Raw genomic sequence first — 19,672 nt, 5'->3', positions numbered from 1 at the left:
CATCATGAGAAACGCTGGACTGGAAGAAACACAAGCTGGAATCAAGATTGCCGGGAGAAATATCAATAACCTCAGATATGCAGATGACACCACCCTTATGGCAGGAAGTGAAGAGGAACTAAAAAGCCTCTTGATGAAAGTGAAAGTGGAGAGTGAAAAAGTTGGCTTAAAGCTCAACATTCAGAAAACTAAGATCATGGCATCCGGTCCCACCACTTCATGGGAAATAGATGGGAAACAGTGGAAACAGTGGCTGACTTTATTTTTTGGGGCTCCAAAATCACTGCAGATGGTGACTTCAGCCATGAAATTAAAAGATGCTTACTCCTTGGAAGGAAAGTTATGACCAACCTAGATAGCATATTGAAAAGCAGAGACATTACTTTGCCAACAAAGGTCTGTCTAGTCAAGGCTATGGTTTTTCCAGTAGTCATGTATGGATGTGAGAGTTGGAATATAAAGAAAGCTGAGCACAGAAGAACTGATGATTTTGAATCGTGGTGTTTGAGAACACTCTTGAGAATCCCGCGGACTGCAAGGAGATCCAACCAGTCCATCCTAAAGGAGATCAGTCCTGGGTGTTCATTGGAAGGACTGATGTTGAAGCTGAAACTCCAATACTTTGGCCACCTGATGCGGAGAGCTGACTCATTGGAAAAGACCCTGATGCTGGGAAAGATTGAGGGCAGGAGGAGAAGGGGACAACAGAGGATGAGATGGTTGGATGGCATCACTGACACAATGGGCATGGGTTTGGGTGGACTCTGGGAGTTGTTGATGGACAGGGGGTCCTGGCGTGCTGCGATTCATGGGGTCGCAAAGAGTTGAACACGACTGAGTGACTGAACTGACACAGGACGTATATGTTAACTTCATAAGAAATGGCCAGTTTTCCAGAGTGATTATAGCATTTTTCATTCCCCACCAGCAGGGTGTGAGAGTTCTAATTGACCTATATCCTGGTCAACAATTGGTATTTTGACTTTTTAACTTTAGCCCTTCTGGTAAGTGTGCAGTGGTGTTTCATCATGTTTTTCCCCTTCTACTTCTTCACTTGTTTGTTTGTGATTTTTGAAATATAACTTATGTACAGTAAAATTCACCCTTTAATTTCAGCATAGTTTTTTAAAGAGATAATATTTTTAATCATCAAGAAGTGAACTAGATAACCCAAGATTAATCTTTGATCAGTCACAGAAACCACTGACATATTCATTCCACTATCAAATACTTGATCCAGCATCACAATTCAATGTTTGTTTTTAGTTCTATTGGTTTGTTTTGTTTGCCCTTTTAATTTAGTGATTGATTTTCCTTGTATCTGCATGATTGGTTTTAAAACTATTGTGAATAATAAGGAAGTTCCATGATAAACATGAAGGGGAGCTTCAGCTTGAGATAGCCAACAGCTTTCTGAGGTTTGACAAACGAATGCTTAACCACCAGCGCAGGCAAGAGAATGGACTCTCTATCACCCTCGATATTCCCTCCTGCCCCTTTGAAGTTGGCTGGATTGCACGTTCCCTCTCCCGACTGTCACTTATGTGCTTCATGACCCTTTAGTTTTGTGATTCTTGGCCGTTCCCTCTCCCGACTGTCATGGTGCTTCATGACCCTTTAGTTTTGTGATTCTTGGCTTGATTTGCTTTTCCCCGGTAACTAAAGATGTTATTTTATGTGCTCATTTTTTACTATTTATTTGGCTGTGCTGGGTCTTAGTTGCTGCATGTGACCTCTTAGTTGGAGTATGTGGGATCTCGTTCCCCTACCAGGTACCAAACCTGGGTCTGCTGCATCGGGAGCATGGAGTCCCAGCTACTGGACCAGCAGGGGAGTCCCTTAGGTGCTCCCCCACCAAGCTCAACTGTCTTTTGTGCTGCTGCTGCTAAGTCACTTCAGTCGTGTCCGACTCTGTGCGACCCCATAGACGGCAGCCCACCAGGCTCCCCTGTCCCTGGGATTCTCTAGGCAAGAACACTGGAGTGGGTTGCCATTTCCTTCTCCAATACATGAAAGTGAAAAGTGACAGTGAGGTCTCTCAATCGTGTCCGACTCTTAGTGACCCCATGGACTGCAGCCCACCAGGCTCCTCTGTCCATGGGATTTTCCTGGCAAGAGTACTGGAGTGGGGTGCCATTGCCTTCTCCGGTCTTTTGTGAAGCCTTTTGTGAAGTCCTTTGAAAATCTTTTACCTATTTTTTTTTTTTAAGTTGGATTGTCTTACAAGAGTTGTAAGCGAGCTTGTTCTGTTTTGAATTTGTGGTTGGTACAAGTCCTTTGTCAGATATACACATTGCAAACATTTTTTTCCCTGTCTGTGACCTGCCTTTTCATTTTCTTACTTACCTTATGCAAAGAGCAAGTATTAAATATTTTTATTGTCCAGTTTATCAAACTTTTGCTTTTTGTGTCCTAGCTATTCTTTGCCCATCCCAGCATAGCAGAGATTTTCCTTTGTGTTCAAGTTTAATAGCTGTAGCTTTTACATTTAGGTCTGCGATGCACTTTAGTGTGTGTGTTGGGTGTGAGGTAAGGGTTGATGGGCAGTTTCTGCCTATATGGATATCCACTTGTTCCAGCACCATCTAAGACAGGATTTGCTTTCGCCATTGAACTGCCATGGTATAATATGGTATCATTGTAGGGGGCTTCCTTTCTTGAAAATGGAAGTTACACTTTGATATATCAGACCTTTCTCAGTATTAATTCACTTATAGGCAGCCTGATTCAGGATCCCGCTGTGATTCCAAATTTTACAGAGGGGCTGCTGGGACAGGTGGCTTCAATTCCTTTAGCTGGTTTTCTTAAAAACTAATGACATTTGTTTCCACCTCCTGCCCTTACTAGAAGCTGGCAAAGATTCCCGCCAGTGGGCTTGGTGTGAATGTGACCAACCAGGATGGCTCCTCCCCGCTGCACGTTGCTGCCCTGCACGGTCGGGCGGACCTCATCCTCCTCCTTGTGAAGCACGGTGCCAGCGTGGGGGCCCGAGATGCCAGCCAGGCTGTCCCACTCCACCTGGCCTGCCAGCAGGGCCACTTCCAGGTACCGGTGCTGACTCTCGGGCAGCGTGGACAGGGTTAGAACCTCACCTCATGGGGACACTGCAGAGGGGGAAGGTGGCTGTCCGAAGGGATTGGCCTGTGTCCTTCCTCCCAGCCCTGAGATTCTGAGACGCACAGGGCAGGGCCGCCTGGCAACAGAACACACAGCCCTGGTGCTTTTGGGGGCGGAGCCAACCAGAGCCAGTCCTGATTCTCACCCCCACCTGGAACTGCCTCTCTCTTATTCTTGGGCTTTGGTCATCGAGGGCTGAAGTGTGTCTGACCACCTCTGTGTTCCCACAGCTCCTGTCTTGTGCCAGACAGTTAAATATCTTTTTTTTTTTTCATCTTCCCTTAGTAGTTCTACTGTAAGCTTATTAAAGACAGGAATCATGTTTCAGGTAATGCCTAGCATCAGCTTCCTAACATGTAAAACTAGTTATTGCAGCTCTCCAGGGGACATACAGTGATTCAATGACAAGCACTGGTGCCTGGCGCATGCCTGGCCTGCAGGAGACCCTCAGCACAGGTTAACCCCTTCATGCTTCAGCTGGTCTGCTTTCTCCTGAGGGTCAGACATGTGTCTAAAGAGCCCTCTGGATAAACCTACAGAAAAACCAGAAGAATATCAAGTTAGAGGATCTCTCCCTGCTAATGTTAAATTTTTATTCTCTGGGCTAGGTGGTGAAGTGTCTATTAGAGTCGAATGCAAAACCCAATAAAAAGGACATAAGTGGAAACACACCCCTCATCTATGCCTGTTCCAGAGGCCACCACGAAGTCGCGGCGCTGCTGCTGCAGGTAAGGCACCCGCCACCCCTGCCCCCACCCCGGCCCAGGAGCTGCTGACTGGGTCAGCTCGCAGGGAGCCCCTGGCAGTGCCCTGGGGAGGTGGCAGGGCTCATGATGTAAGCGGGCCCTGGGAGAGGAGCTCTGGAATCAGGGGCCTTGGAGTCAGCGATGCATCAGAGATGCAGGGTTAAGGACTGAGACACCGCTTTTCCTGGAGGTTTGGGTCTTGCCTCATTTACCAGGTCAGTTGAATCATTACCTGAAATGTGAGCTGAATGTCCTTTTTTGTCACTGCTTTTTTTTCCTCTCATGATGAAGGTTGTATGTGTTGACTGTAGAAGGAAGAATTTATAAAAGATGGGAAAAACCCAAATTTTCCATAACCCTGTTACTCAAGGGTAACTATTTTGGGTGACTTTTTGAAAATGTGCATAGTTTAGATCAGTATTGTTTTCTATCTTGGTTTTTTTTTATTGCACTGCATGACATGTGGAACTTCCTGGACCAGGGATCAAACCCGAGCCCCTGCAGCGGAAGCACAGTCTTAATCCCTGGACTACCAGGGAGGTCCTCTATCTTGTTTTAACTTAACATAGAAAACCGTTTATTAAAAATCTGAATTTTTTTAATGGTTGCATAATTATGGATGTACTTACTGTAGTTTTCTTTTTTAAAACTCTTTCTGCTTAATACATTTAGGTGACTTCTGTTTTTCCCCTGCTGTTGAGTGATAAATGCTGCCATGAATATCTTTGTACATAAATCTTTTTTCCTCAGTATTACTTTTACCCCTAACATTTTAAGACAAATTTCAGACATGCAGAAAAGTTGAAGGAAGGTTATAGTGTACATCCATATAGCTACCACATCAATTCGGCGTGGATCATTTTTAGCATTGCTCTTGACTGCACTGCTTTTCTTTCTAGCATGGGGCCTCCATCAACGCTTCCAACAACAAGGGCAACACAGCACTGCACGAGGCTGTGATAGAAAGGCACGTCTTCGTGGTGGAGCTGCTACTGCTTCATGGAGCATCGGTTCAGGTCCTGAATAAGAGGCAGTGCACAGCAATCGACTGTGCTGAACAGGTAGGTGGGAGCACTTCCTGGCTGAGGGCATCCCAAGCTCCCTTACAGTTCTCGTGGATCCCCCACGTTGAAGCCAGATCTGAGAGAATGGTAGCCAGACCTCTGACTCACTGAGCTGGGCTGAGTTAGCGTGCTAGAGTCTGCCAGTGTGGCTACACCCCTGGTCCTTGGGTCACCTGGTCAGAGGTGGCCTGCCCGGGAGCCAGCGGTAGTTTTTTTTTGCCATGCTGCATGCCACATGTGGGATGTCAGTTCCTCAACCAGGGTCAACCCCATGCCTCCTGCATTGGAAGCACAGTCTTAACCACTGGACAGCCAGGGAAGTCCCCAGGGGTAGTTTTCAAAGGTCCGAGTAGAGGTGCCTCTCACCCACTGTGGGCCTTGGTGCCCTGGCCTGGCCCACTGCCCAGCAGTCAGGTGCCTGCGGGGAAGAAGCAGGATGCGACAGTGTCCTGGTCTCGCCCTCCCCGCCCTGGCAACCCATCAGAGTCTTAGCAGCACAAGGGAGAAAGTGTGTGCGGTCCGTGAGCACACCTTGAGTTCTGTGAGGGGCGGTTTACCACCCTCCCAGGGGTGGATGTGCACTGTGGGAAATGGTGAGGGAACAGTCTGCTCCTCCTGGGGAAGAGGCACCTCTTCACTGGTCCTCTGTTCACGCTGAATCTTCATATAGTTCCCTACTCAGGTAGACAACCGGTAGGCTGTTGAACTGCACCACTGACACTTTTAAGTCACCATAACACAACTACTCATGTTGTTGTTCATTTGCTAAGTCGTGTCCGGCTCTGCGACCCCATGGACTACAGCATGCCCGGCCTGCTGCAGTCCCAGCAGCAACTCCCCATCTCCCAGAGTTCACCCAAGTCCATGTCCATTGAATCGGTGATGCCATTGAACCATCTCATCCTCTGCTGCCCTCTTCTCCTTTTGCATTCAGTCTGTCCCAGCATCAGGGTCTTTTCCATGAGTTGTCTGTTTGCATCAGGTGGCCAAGTATAGGCTGAGTTTATTTACTTAGTATATTGTATCAGGTCGCTGAAGTATAGGCTGAGTATGTTTATTTAGTATATTCAGTGTAGTATGCAATATATTCATTTCTAATTTTCAGTTGTATTTAACAGAATTGACATATTTTAAACATTCAGTTTAGCACTTCCTCAAATGATGATGAGTATCTTTTACTGAGTACTTCTATGTGTTGGGCGCTCAGTAACCTCACAATAAGTCTACAGTAATAGATCCTGTTCTCATCACCCCCGCTGCACAGAGCAGTGAAACACGGGCAGAGCCAGCCCCCAGATGCGGGGCTGTTGTCCACCACTTTATGGCCTCCAACTTTTGTCGGTAGTGGCTTCTCTTAGCTTTTCTGCCCAGCCACACCAGCATTGACACTTACATTAAAAACAGGCAATAACCTCCTAAGAAAGAATTTTAAAACCCCATCACTGTTACCTTTTCCTTTTCAACTTATAGAATTCAAAAATAATGGAATTGCTTCAAGTTGTACCAAGCTGTGTGGCCACACTAGACGACATTGGTGAAACAGACCACAGCGAGTACGTCACTGTTAAGATCAGGAAAAAATGTAAGAACTCACATTCTTTCTGGAATTCTCAGCTTGGCTTTATTTGGAAATCCATGAGTGGTTGCCAGTTTTCACCTAACTTTAAATGCAAAATGTAATTAGAGTCATGACTGGGAATGGGATTATAGGCACCAAAGAAATGTACATTATAGCCTGTTTCATCGCCTGTTTTGGATACTGGCTTTCTGGTCGATGGCAGTGCTTCCTGAGGGGGGAGGGGACACTTGCAGGCCTTACCCTGAAGGTCAGGCCCCCACTTGCCAGCTTTGGAGGAGGCCCTGCCTCTGGTAGTTCCGTCCATGTCTCGAGTTCTAAATCCAAGCCTTTTTCTAAGCATTTCCTGGACATCTGGGATAAATGCTACCTTTAAATATTTTTTTTTAAAATGAAGTAGTGTTATTTGTAGCAACATGGATAGACCTAGAGATTGTCATCCTGAGTCAGAGAAGGAGAAAACTATCGTAGGACATCCCTTATATGCGGAATCTAAACAGAAAGGATACAAATGAACTTACGAAACAGAAAGAGACTCAGAGAAGGAACTTATGGTTGCTGGCAGAGGGGAAGGATGGGAGGGATAGTTAGGGAGTTTCAGATGGACAGGTTCACACTGGTGTATTTAAAATGGATAACCAACAAGGGCCTACTGTACAGCATGGGGAGCTCTGCTTAGTGTTATGTAGCAGCCTGGGTGGGAGGGGAGTCTGGGGGAGAATGGATACATCTATACATATAGTTGAGTCCCTTCGCCGTTCACCTGAAACTACCACAATACTGTTAATCGGCTACACACAAATATAAAAAGTTTAAATGTTAAGAAATTTCTTTTTTAATTTGCAGGTGTATAGAGGTTAATGGTAATTAGAACAGCAGCTGCCAAACAGGGGTGGGGCTGAAGTATTTTCTTATTTTAATAAAAAAGTTGTTATAGATGGGGTCCTTGTTCAACTTTAAAAAAAACTATTGTTGTAGTTTGAAGTGTAATAATATGAATAAATCTATTCACATATCTGGGTAATCCTGAGTCTGTCTCATTGTAATTGTTTGTGCCTGTGGAGTATCAGTGTATTAAGGGTTTATTTTTGTTTCATGGGGGTTCATACAGTAATACATAGGTATCTACTAACACGTTTCTGTAAGCAAATGAAATCCTTAATTTCCTAAATGTTGTTAAACTTTAACTAAAAGAAATGTTGAAAGTTTGCATCGGTGCTTTAATTTCTAAACAATTGTTAAACTACCTTTAGACGTTTTCAGATGTTTTTATCCTTTTATCTACAGGGAATTCAAAACTATATGATCTACCAGATGAACCTTTTACAAGACAGTTTTACTTTGTCCACTCAGTTGGTCCATTTAAGTGAGTATAAAATTCAAGTTTATTTCTGTGCTTTTGACCTTAATTTTACTTACAACTCAAGCAGGTTATTTGCAGCTTTAATGCATATAAATAAATCTGCACCCATCAAATGCTGCCACCTCGTGGCCAACCAGAATATTTTGCACCACTATCCCAAACACTTATTTTAGTTTGTTTTGGGTTTCAGGGCAAGGACTCCAAAGGAGATTATGGCACGAGACAGAAGTGTCCCTAATCTTACTAAAGATTCTTTGCATGAGGTGAGTTATTAAACACTGGCTTATACCATTATTTTTTAAATCCTAGATTTTTCAAAACTAATCCTTGGAAAACACGTTTCATATCTCAGTAGTCCCGTCACTGGTAAAGAGTTAGAAACAAAATGAGTGTGGTGGCAAGATTAAATACTGTTACGTTTAATAATGCATTTCTGAGCTGAGAGAGGAAAGTGAGGGGAAAGTGGCAGACAGTTTTGACACATGGGAAGATCCCGCAGTTCATAACATGCATACTAGGTGAACTCTCTCAGATTTTACCGCGTGAGCTAATTCACTAACGTGTTAATCACTAATGTAAGGAAGAAAACACATCTGTATATGGATAGTTAAAAACCTGGGGAGTATGGTATAATGTTGCTCATATAGTCAGTTTTGTTCGTGGCCATCTTCCTACAACACTATTTAATACTCATAAAAAGAAGCCTGCTTTCCTTTCTGTGGTGCTATTAGGTGGCTCTTCTCAGAAAACATGGGTTTTCTTTTCTTTTTTTAATTATAGTTGATTTACATTGTTGTGTTAGTTTCTAGTGTACAGCAAAGTGATTTCAGTTTTTCATATATACATATATATATATACTTTTTCAGATTCTTTTCCATTATAGTTCATTACAGGATACTGAATGTATTTCCCTGTGCTATACAGTAGGGCATTACTGAAACATGGCTTTTCTTATTGGTGTTCGTCAATATCATAAATGCCAATTATTAAGAAATAGAATGTATAGTATGTCTGGCATAGGCTTGCTGGAACAAATATAGTACAGTTCTAAATCTTTTAGCAAATTAAAGTGATTTTTGTTAATATGACTGATTTTGATTTCATAGTTAATCTTCCCTGGCTTTGTTAATAGACCTGCTGCTGGGTGGAAAACCTGCAGACTTTGAAATATGGCTGGGTTCAAGTGCTAGCTTTCCCCTTGCTAGCTGGGGGACTTAAGGCAGATTGCTGAACTTTGCTGATCCTATGTCCTCAGCTGTATGCACAGTGGGGATGACAGCAGTACACATCTGTTAGAGCTGCAAAGATTAAATGTGAAAACACGTGAACATGTTTACACTGTGTCTGACATGTGGAGTACGCGCAGGTCACACTTTCACTGCAGGGATGTTAAGAGTTGAAATTATGCCTGCAAAGTACTTAGCACATTGATGACACCTCAAGAAGTGCTCAAGGGTAGCTGTTACTCTGGTGGTTGTTTTCAAGTACAGTGCAAATGTGAAGTGTCTGAATCGTATCTTTTCTTTAGCCAGGGAGACAAAGAGTCGCACGGAAGCACAATAACCTGCCAGACCAGGGCAGGTCTGAGGCTGCTGACAAAGGAAACGATCAGCCGGAGAGGTCTGGACCAAGGCAAACTGCTCCCAGAAACAGGAGAATGCTGCGTAGACACACGGTCGACGACACAGTGGCACCCAAGGGCCCAGAGACTGCTGGCAACCTGAGCACTCCCCAAGAGGCTAGCATTTCCCAGTCTTAACAGTAATAAGGAGGAATTATCTACTGCCAAGAAGCAAGTCCTCAACAAGAAGATGCTGCGCATGAATACAGCTTCGCACTAAATGCAATTTGTTTGGCTTGAGAGAAAAGCAGAAAGGTCCTGAAAGCTTTTCTGTGGCTGACAGAAAGAATACAACAGCAGGTCATCACTAGCTCTTTCCTCTTCAGAGGTAATGGGTACACTTGAAAAGGGATGGACAAAAATTCCAGTGGTGTCCAGATCTTTAAGACACTTCTTAAGTATTTGGGTTCCTGGGTTACAGTGAGAGGTTTCATCACCAGATTCTGACCCCCTTCTAATGAAAGGTGCTAAACCTCTGTGATGTGCATGAACTAGCAAACCACAGTCTAAAAGAACTCCTCCCTCTGGGATAAGCTGAAGAAAAGCAATTTAGGTTTCACTGTACTGTGGAGGCTGGGCAGAAATACAGCATTTGAATAAAGAAAACAGGGCTGAAAAATGTCCCTTTTAAGCAACACTTGAACCCAAAGATGCCTAAATGCCATTTTGATTGCTCATTTTAGTTCAATGGACACATATGACATGTTCTACACTATGTATGTGGGGAAAGCTGGGTATACTTTTTTCTTCCAACAAAGTACAGATAATTGACCACTGCACTTATACACCTGTAGCAGTGTCTCTAGAAACATCCCTTTCCGTTAAGAGCCCCCCTAAACGTCACACCGGATGGATGGTTACTGAACAGAGCAGACTTGGCACATCTTCTCTTAGTCTTTTGATTCAGATTCAAAACTTACAGCACAAACCAGGTCAAAGTAACTTTACGTTAGAATTTATTGCCATTTATTCCTTTTTATAAATTTCTATAGATTATATTTCTTATTTTTTTATGTTACTAATTAGTCTAGAGCTGCAAACACGGGTTTGTCCTGAGTACATTTTCAAATAACTTTGTAATAGGGAAATGGTTTTGTGCACGTTCTTGGAAATACTTATGTATGTACAGAAGGGAGGGGCTGATTATTTTTCTATAAAGTAATTTATGATTTTTAATTTTCTAATGTGCCTTGGATATGTGCCAAACGATGGGAAAGAAACAGTAAACTTTATGATTCTTGAGTGTGTCGTGGTGTACCTTTTTTAGTTTGTTCTCCTGTGGTGATAGTTTCTCAGCCTTTCTGCTATCAACATGTGCTTGGTGTGTGGAGTCATCTTCTCCCACTGGATAGATAATACATTTTATTTTTCAGCTAGAGATACAAGTGTGACTGAAACGTGTGAACTGGGTCATTTGGGGCAGATTATCCAAGGCTGCTGACCTAATCCGGTAAGCACGGTGCTTAGGGCCCCCACAAAGGTATTTTCATTTCTTTTAGCATCAGAAGAACAAAGTGAATACAGGTACGTAGCCCAAACAGCAAATAAGCACGGTTGCTTTGGAAGTTTGTTCTATTTTTCCTCCTCTCCCCCACTTTTAAACAAAACCACCTTATTGGCCTAAGTTGCTGTGCTTTTCTAGCATCCTGATTAAGAGACTTGACACTGTGCAGTTTATTAGCACAGTCCTGTCCAAGATACAAATACGTACATTGGAAACCACCTAATTTTGGGGGTGGTACAACAGTTTTGAAAACCTACCGTGAACCTATTTGCAGGGCAGGAATAGAGACGCAGGTGTAAAAGAATGGACTCATGGACCTGGCATGGGGGAGAGGGTGGCACCAACTGAGAGAGTAGTGCTGACATAGGCACTGCTGTGTGTACAATAGACGTGTCTAGTGGGAAGCTGTGGTACCACAGGGAGCTCAGCTCAGTGCTCTGCAATGACCTAGAGAGAGCCTCACGAGGGAAGAGATGTCTATACATACAGTTGATTCACTTTGTTGTATAGCAGAAACTAACACAACACTGTAAAGCAACCATACTGTGATTAAAAAAAAAAAGAAAGAAATATTGAAGAAGCCAAACATTCACATACACCCTCCATAATTCTGACAAGTGCCTCAGCTGGTAGGAATGTCAAGTGAGAAGGTTTACGGAAATAAGGGGGCTAATTTGCTTGCACGGGCAGAGCTGGGGTCAAGGCCTGGCTAGCAGTGCCACCTGTTTCCAGCTGGGTGCGCCCTTCACCTGGAGACGGAAATACCATGAATGGGACTCTCAATCCTGGGGGAGAAGTTTCCTCTTGAGCTATTCTGGTAATCAGCAGGGTGAGCAATCTGAAGTGATTACCTCAAGTATTTTAAAAAACACATGTGTTTCTAATTACTTTCTCAATTAAAACTATATTTGACAATTCAGAAATTGGTAATGCCAAAATTCCTATTTTGTATGAGAATGTTTTGAATTCAGAGTATTGTCAGTTAAATCAGAAAGGTGAGAATAACCAGCCTCCACCCCCTGGATGGGAACATATTCCACCCCTGCAACGTCATCGAGAATTTCTGTCCTCACTTTCCATTCTAGAGTGTCTCCGAATGAGGGGAGGTTTATAGTCCAACACCTTCACCTCAACAGCTGCCATAACAGTGCTTATTTTGTAAGAGAAAGCATGTAGCAAACTTGCTCAGAGCTGTCTAGTCTCCTTCCAGTGTTTCTATGTAAAATCTACCTGTTAACTGGGATTATTTTTTCAAAATCCTTGATCAGATTTTACTTTGGTGATTTACTGTTCCTCTGAACTCTTTTTGATGTCCTTAATGGCTCTACTCATTTATTTGCTTACTCAGGAATACTAGACATATATTCTAACACTGACTTCACTTCACTAAATTTTAAGTCTGAAATAGAGTAAAATCTCAAGTATAATTTAGAAATATACCAGCAGGGTATATATCTCTAGCTAGAGACTGGAACTATAAATCACATTTTCCTGCTATTAATCCTACTGAGCTCATTAAATGTTATGCACTTCCTCTGGAGCTGGCCGCCCCCCCACCCCGGACTAAGACAAGTTACACTGAATAGCTCACTTGAGAGTTAAGTTTATGATTCAAAGTTACAAGCACAGTTTTTCGTAACCTGGTGGGAATAAAGGACAAAAGATGACACTTGCTTTAAGTTACCTGCAACCCTATCACTGAAGACCCAGAACATTTCTACCACAATGGTGAACTAACTGGACTTGAATCATTAGAAATCATTTCTCTTAAAAACATGTTTACTAGTGTTTAAGTATTATTACCAGCATGTCTCAGTTATTTTGCTAATTTTTTTCTAATGGACGTATCCTCCAGTTACAGAGGTGGTACGGGTAATATTTGCTAGATGAGTTAATGCTTTGAAAAGCAGATTATAAATGAAATCAAAGTTAGGAATTTTCCTACATTAAATGTAAGGACTATCTGTAGGAAGAAAAAGGTCTTATCTGCTTTCAGAACCTATGTCTTGGAAATACTAAAACTGACTCAGCTTAATCCATGAGTCTTAAAACCTATGATGTTATAGATGCTGCTATTTTCTTCTCACTGAAGATGTTGGAGCAGCTCCTACTTCTGCTAAGGTCATTTTCCCACTTAACACTAATGTCACAAGTATGAAGGATATATTCATGCTGCTACATATGTTCAAAGCTTTTGATAGGGAAGGACAAAAAGTTTTAAATGCAGATCTTCTGCTTATTTCTCTATGGTAGAAAAACAACTTTGTCCAAATTTTTCTATTTTGCATAACAAGTTTATTTTTAAAAGGTATATAGACAATAAACAAAGTAAACACACCACCAGATCTTAACTTCTGCCAAGTATTATCTCCTAGATAATACTGGAACTTAGTTAAGTTCCAGTCAGTCTCTAGACAAATTCAATAATCGTCATCTTCATCAGAGTCCATTACTTTTCTTCTGTTGAACTGGGGGGAAAATTAAACGAGTATCATGTTTCATAAAACATAACTCAGATTTTCTGAGAAAACAAATTCCTACCCACTACAGAAAGACATTTCTGTTTGTGTTTAATATAACTTAAGTGTTTCAGACCAACAAAAGAGCCTTGAAAATTAGACCCTCAATGCAACGTTCTCCCCAAACTTCCCAGTGTTGTAAAACAAAAATGTCTATGGGCTAAAATGTTTGACACACTACATGCAGATGTAACACGTATTTAAAATATCAATCTTTCTTTTGTTGTGTGCTTTGGGGGAAACTTACTTTAACTGTTGTTTTCTTTTCTGTTTGTTGGCTTACTTTTTCGAGGATTTCTATTAAACCTTGTTCTGATACCTAGGATAATCAAAGAGAAAAACAGTGCTTTTTTAAGACAAAGAATTGACCTTAGCTGACTGAATCATTTCAACCCTTCCAGGGTGTGGAGGTAGAGGTCAAGAAGGAAGGAGAATGGGACAGCTGGCTGAAACCACTGGCTATAACTCTTGGTTTAAGTTGCACTTAAAATCTGCTCTGCTGGTCTTCATTTGCGGGAGGAAAAGTATCCATCAGTTAGCTTCCTCAAAAAATCCAAGGTTAACAGGTATTTAAGAACCCCTTCATCACCACTAGCAGACTGACAACCACCTATACCACTGTGTTAAGTGAAAGGGACAGAGATACTCTGCCTCCGCACCGAGACCTTGAGAAACTTAAAAGCAGGAGACAAGTCACTCAAAAAAGATGAAGCCGCTGACACCCCTCCACACACGTTCTCAGTGTAAAGGGTTCAGGGGAGGTTGATCTCTGCAGGCTGTGGTGGTGGCAGAGGGCTCCCCAGTGCCGGTGGGGCTCGTCTGGATCTTGAAGGAAGATCAGGGTTGCCAGAATATATCCCTCATGGCAGTATAGCAATGCACAGAATAACCAGGAAATTTAGCACTTCTTCATTTGCGAAACAAGCATAACTTTCCCAATTTTAATTAGTATTGCTGACAAACCTTGTTTCCATTGTAGAAGCAATTTAGGCTATCTGACCCTAATAGTCACTGGTTCCAGAGCAATGTCAGAAAAGGAAAGCAGCAAAGGATTTTAGAAAAGAGAGTTATCTTTTAGGATCTATGGTAGACACTATTCTCGCCTTTAAAAACTGCTTCAACAAGAATTCTGTAACCAGAAAGAGATGAAATTGACCTTCTAAGGATACATTTTGGTCAAGTAGGTAACAACAGATTAAAACTGCCTCAAGGCAGGTCAAGCTTACCTTCCCACTTAGTTGTCCATACCGTGCCATCTGTATAAGGTAATTCTCTACTGCTTTAGTTTTCTCAGGCTTTACAAGTGCTAAGTTACTTACTAAAAAGGAAGGGGGAAAAAAAAAAAAAAAATATATATATATATATATATATATATATAAACACACACACACAAACACGCACAAAAAGAAGTCAGAACTAAATGCACTTGACTAAATGCACTTATTCCTTGAGACTAAGTACTAACATTTCTAAAGCACTTAAGACTTATTTATGTCTTGAGACCACCAAGGTAGATAAGGCAGATGCTATTGTTACTCCTCTTAAAAATGAGGAAACTACAGTTCAGCTTTGTCAACCTCAGTCAAGACCACAGAGGTAGTAGTGAACCAAGATTAAACTTGGGGGCTCAGATTCTAAGCTCCATGCTTTAAAAACAAAGCAAAACCATGCTGTTCCATGAAGAGCAATCTCTATATTGCAGGCATACATGCTAAGTCGCTTCAGTCATGTCCAACTCTTTGTGACCCCATGGACTGTAGCCCACCAGGCTCCCCGGTCCATGGAGTGGGCTGCCATTTCCTCCTCCAGGGGATTTTCCTGACCCAGGGATCGAACCTGCATTTCCTGTGGCTCCTGCACTGCAGGCGGATTCTTTACCGCTTGAGCCACCAGGGAAGCCCTCAAAAAGCAACCCATCCAATAGAAAAGCAAATTTCTATATTACTATGCATGTACAATCACGGTGATGCATCCAGGGCTGCATATTCTAAGCTGACTCAAACCACTTTTATAAAGAAAACTGAAGATGCTTACACCGAGCCCGGGCTGACTGATCCAGAACTTGGGCTAAGATACTGTTTCTCATTTCTGCTTCCCTACAAGAAAAACAGGTCAAGCAAAATTAGAACTAAGCTGCCAGCATTCCTACTGAACACAGAAAAATGTAACAAGTCCATTCTTACTTAAAAGCCAGTTTTATATTTTGTGAGTTTGAAAGGTTAAACTTCACCGTTTCCCAATTCAGAAGTGAGTTTCAGTTCAACCACCATTATAAACACTTATTAAGTACCCATTGTGTGAGAAGTGCTAGAAATTTGTAGTGAGATTTCAGGCAAATACACAGACGAATGATTAATCCATATAATTTTCTTAGAGATAAAGAAGCTGAGGTTCATGGAGACCACGTTAAGAAGACACAGGTAACTGTGGCCAAGGTATGACCAGATTCCACGTTTTAAGATTCTCAGTTCTAGTTTTGGGTTGGGAGAGGAGTTACAATTATACCCATTTCTACCCTTGCATCTTCCACCTATCTAGGCAGGAACTATTTCATATTCACAGGACAGTGTCCAATTTTTTTAAAGCACAAATTGTTTTTCAAATGAAGCCCTTCAAGAAACTTAATATGAACTTAACACAGAAAAAAGCAGAGATTCTTTGGCTGAATTAGAAGGCTGAATCCGCTGTACAAGGGAAACAGGAAATAAACCACTATGCAGAAAGGAAAGTGTGCATTCATCAATTTCAGCCCTGAGTGGAGAAAGAAAAAAAGTGTCTCTTGACTTCAAGCTTTAGCCTTGTAGGTTTGCTGTCTGAATTCCTTCTGGTAGCAGGGCGGAGGCAGGGAAAGAACATCAAGCAGAGAATTTTATGAGGTCTAAGGTTAGAAATGACCCAAGTGATGGCAGAAGTAAAGGTAAATCCTCTTCGGAAGAATCCAGAAGAGCGATCAATTATGCAACACATCTGAATTTCAGATATGTTAAAATGTGAAAAAAAATTCCCATCTTCAGAATCAGTGAAGTTCATGTAGTAGATTTATTTTCTTCTTAGCACTATCCCAGGTGCTTAACAATATGTCTTTCCCTCTAATATGAGCTACATACAGAAGGGAAGGAACCTTCTCCATCTTGCCTATTTCTGTAGACACAGCACAATGCCTGACCCAGAGCAGATGCTCAGTAAATATTTGATGGATGAACGAATGAGTTAAAAGGTAGCATTGGGGACTTCCCTGGCAGTCCAGTGGTTAAGACTCTGCACTTACTATGCAGGAGGCATGAGATCCACCCCTGGTTGGGGAACTACAATCCCACATGCTGTGTGTGTGCTGTGCCAGGTGAAAAATAAAAAGTAGCCTGAGGGTAGGGAGGGATAAGGAGTAAATAGGTATACTTCCAGTTTTGTAAGATGAAAAAGTTCTAGAAATGTGTTGCAAAGCAATGAGAATATGGTTAATACGACTGAATGATACACTCAGAAGTAGTTAAGAAGGTTAATTTTACCTTTTGTGTTTTTTATAAGAGTTAGGGAAAAAAGGTAGCATGATGGGGTTACTAATAAACCTGCCGCATGTGAGGTGCTCTGCCACGTGCTGAGATAAACTGAGAATAGGAAAAACAGTTAATATTTCTTGTGTGTACGTGCTCAGTCACTTTGGTCACCTCCGACTCTTTGTGACCCTATGGACTGTAGCTTGCCAGGCGCCTCTGTCTATGGGATTCTTCAGGCAAGAATCCTGGGTTGGGTTCCCTGCCCTGGGTTCCCCTGCAATCCTCATAGCACCCCTATGAGGTAGTCCTATTAGTATGCTTATTTTAAGGTAATCACAGTTTAGCAGAGAAACATCAATCAGTAATTGCAATACAAAGTAGTAAGTACTGCGGGGTTCTATACATACTTAACTGACAAACTAATCGAGATGGGTCTGGAAAAATCCCTATGCCAGGAATAACTTTAAGATTCACACATCTGTGAATAAACCTAAAGTAAAAAAAAGGTGAAACCACCCTTCAAAGAGTTCAGAGTTCCCACAGACATAGAGAACAGAGCAAGAGGTGGGCAAAGTGGGTGAAGGTGTCAAAAGTACAAACTTCTAGTTATAAATAAGCCACGGGGATGTAATTAATATGTAACGTATAGAGTGGGTGGTGACTATACTTAAGGAGTATTGAATTGTATATAGTTAATAGTATTGAAAGTTGCTGCGAGTTAAATCTCAAAAGTTCTTATCACGAGAAACAAAAATGTGTAATTATGTGTAGTGATGGATGTTAACCAGACTTACAGTGGTGGTCACTTCACAATATAAACAAATATGGAATCAGCATACTGTACACGGAAACTAAATCAATTATTTCTTAATTAAAAAAAAAGGGAGAGGCCCCTCTACATTCAGAGTTCCAGCCGGTACCTGTGCTTCGCTTCCTGTTGTGCTGCATCGCCAGGATCCTGAAAAAAACAAGTTTATCTTTTAGAAATTTCACGGTGGGGGGGGTGGGGGGGAGGAACTATTTTATTTTGTTATTTTATTTTGTTTCTGGTACCTAACAGGCTCCTGCAGGGGTAGAGATGGGCTTACAAAATAATTAAAAGCTGGGCCTCACAGAAGTAAAAAGATAAGTTTCCACTTACTACAACGTTTTGATGAATTCTAAAGTCTCAATCTAATAGAATGTTTTAGAATACAAACAGGTTATTAAGGAGAAGAGCCCCCCTTATGAAACCGTATTTAACGTGTAAAGAATAATTTCTGGAAAAGAAAATGTGCTTCGGTATTGGGGACGCTGATAACCAAACAACGCTCCCTTCCAGGCTATCCCGCTCCATCCCTAACACTTCACTCCGGCTTTCCTCACAGCAAAGTCATTAGTTGGGCGTTTCATCTCCGGGGTTAGTGTTCAGTGCCTGGCTCTCAGGGCTGTCAACTCCGTCAGGCGATGTTCCCCGCTGTACCCTCTGCTCCTGGCACAAGGAAGACCCCCCCAGAAGATGTCTGTCGACCCCTCGGGTCGAACCAACTGTATTCTAAACAACATTCGCCTGGAACAGTAGTCAAGTAGGCTAGGTCCATTAGCTAAGGGCACCGAGAGACCGGAGAAGCTGAGCATTCTGCTCGGGACCTAAGACGGCCGGGCGGGTGAGAGACGGCCCGCGCCCGACCAGCCCGGGGCAGCACGTGGTTCGGTGGCCGCCCGAGCCCCTACGCGACGGGCAGAGGGGCCGAGAAGGCTCGGAGGCTACCAGAAGGCCGCCACGGGCGGAGACGGGGTCCTCGGCCCCGGGGCAGAGATGCCTGGAGCCTCCGCTGGGGGGCCGCGCCCTCTACCTCGGGTGAGGGCGGCGCCCAGCAGGGGACGGGCTGGGCGGGTGCTGGGGTCGCTCACCCCGTGCTTCGCCTGCAGCTCGGCCAGCCTCTGCTTCCTCAGCGCCTCGAGCTCCTGCTCCGCCATGCTGCGGCCGGCCCGGGCGAGCAGCAGCGAACACGCTCCGACTCACTCCGAGGGAACGCCGGCAGTCCCTCTGCGCGCGCACCGCCCTCTGCACTGCGCAGGCGTCCGCAGCGCCCAGGCATCACCAATCTAGCCTAGAGCCGCGCAGCCCGCCCCAGCCAGGGACTGGAGAGAAACCCGAATCCGCGATTGCAGGCGGTGGGATGTAGGGCAGAACTGCTGCCCCGAGCCTTCCCGAGCTCGGTTCTTGCTCCCAGCTGCAAGCGTGTGCTCAGCGGGCGTGGACGCCGGCAGGGTTAAGATCCGGCTGTGTGTGGGAAAAGATAATAACCTAGAAACAGGCTACCATCAACAACTATCAGTCAGTTCAGTTCAGTCGCTCAGTCGTGTCTGACTCTTTGCGACCCCATAAATCACAGCACGCCAGGCCTCCCTGTCCATCACCAACTCCCGGAGTTCACTCAAACTCATGTCCATCGAGTCGGTGATGCCATCCAGCCATCTCATCCTCTGTCGTCCCCTTCTCCTCCTACCCCCAATCCCTCCCAGCATCAGAGTCTTTTCCAATGAGTCAACTCTTCGCATGAGGTGGCCAAAGTATTGGAGTTTCAGCTTTAGTATCAGTCCTTCCAATGAACACCCAGGACTGATCTCCTTTAGGATGGACTGGTTGGATCTCCTTGCAGTCCAAGGGACTCTCAAGAGTCTT

At 43.4% G+C, this 19,672-nt stretch overlaps 2 protein-coding genes and 1 long non-coding RNA gene across 7 annotated transcripts in view; 1 reads left to right on the top strand and 2 right to left on the bottom strand.

Moving 5' to 3' along the window:
• ANKRD27 (ankyrin repeat domain 27) overlaps window positions 1-10,729 on the top strand; it is a 60,650-nt gene extending 49,921 nt beyond the window's left edge. For 4 of the 5 annotated variants that reach the window (XM_025269001.2, XM_025269002.2, XM_044932176.1 and 1 more), the window contains 7 exons: window positions 2,848-3,045; window positions 3,726-3,845; window positions 4,763-4,924; window positions 6,398-6,509; window positions 7,791-7,869; window positions 8,057-8,129; window positions 9,395-10,729. In XM_025269001.2, the coding sequence (XP_025124786.1) occupies window positions 2,848-3,045; window positions 3,726-3,845; window positions 4,763-4,924; window positions 6,398-6,509; window positions 7,791-7,869; window positions 8,057-8,129; window positions 9,395-9,625 (975 nt within the window). In that variant the 3' untranslated portion in view covers window positions 9,626-10,729. The remainder of the gene's footprint in view (window positions 1-2,847; window positions 3,046-3,725; window positions 3,846-4,762; window positions 4,925-6,397; window positions 6,510-7,790; window positions 7,870-8,056; window positions 8,130-9,394) is intronic. The other variant, XM_025269003.2, reaches the window with a different exon arrangement.
• Window positions 3,356-4,767, bottom strand: LOC112580273. Its single transcript, XR_003104600.2, has 2 exons — window positions 4,096-4,767; window positions 3,356-3,650 (listed from the first exon to the last, which is right to left on the bottom strand). It is a non-coding gene; the product is annotated as an uncharacterized LOC112580273 (long non-coding RNA).
• Window positions 10,730-13,263: 2,534 nt separating the features above from the next.
• Window positions 13,264-19,071, bottom strand: PDCD5 (programmed cell death 5). Its single transcript, XM_006056382.4, has 6 exons — window positions 18,898-19,071; window positions 17,925-17,962; window positions 15,545-15,606; window positions 14,737-14,828; window positions 13,758-13,829; window positions 13,264-13,459 (listed from the first exon to the last, which is right to left on the bottom strand). The coding sequence occupies exons 1-6, from the start codon at window positions 18,961-18,963 to the stop codon at window positions 13,412-13,414; spliced, it is 378 nt and encodes a 125-aa protein (XP_006056444.1). The 5' UTR covers window positions 18,964-19,071; the 3' UTR covers window positions 13,264-13,411.
• Window positions 19,072-19,672: the final 601 nt, after the last annotated feature.

Source organism: Bubalus bubalis, chromosome 18 (assembly GCF_019923935.1).
Source record: "Bubalus bubalis isolate 160015118507 breed Murrah chromosome 18, NDDB_SH_1, whole genome shotgun sequence".
Taxonomy (NCBI): Eukaryota; Metazoa; Chordata; class Mammalia; order Artiodactyla; family Bovidae; genus Bubalus; species Bubalus bubalis.
This window is presented reverse-complemented; position numbering and strand designations above follow the sequence as displayed.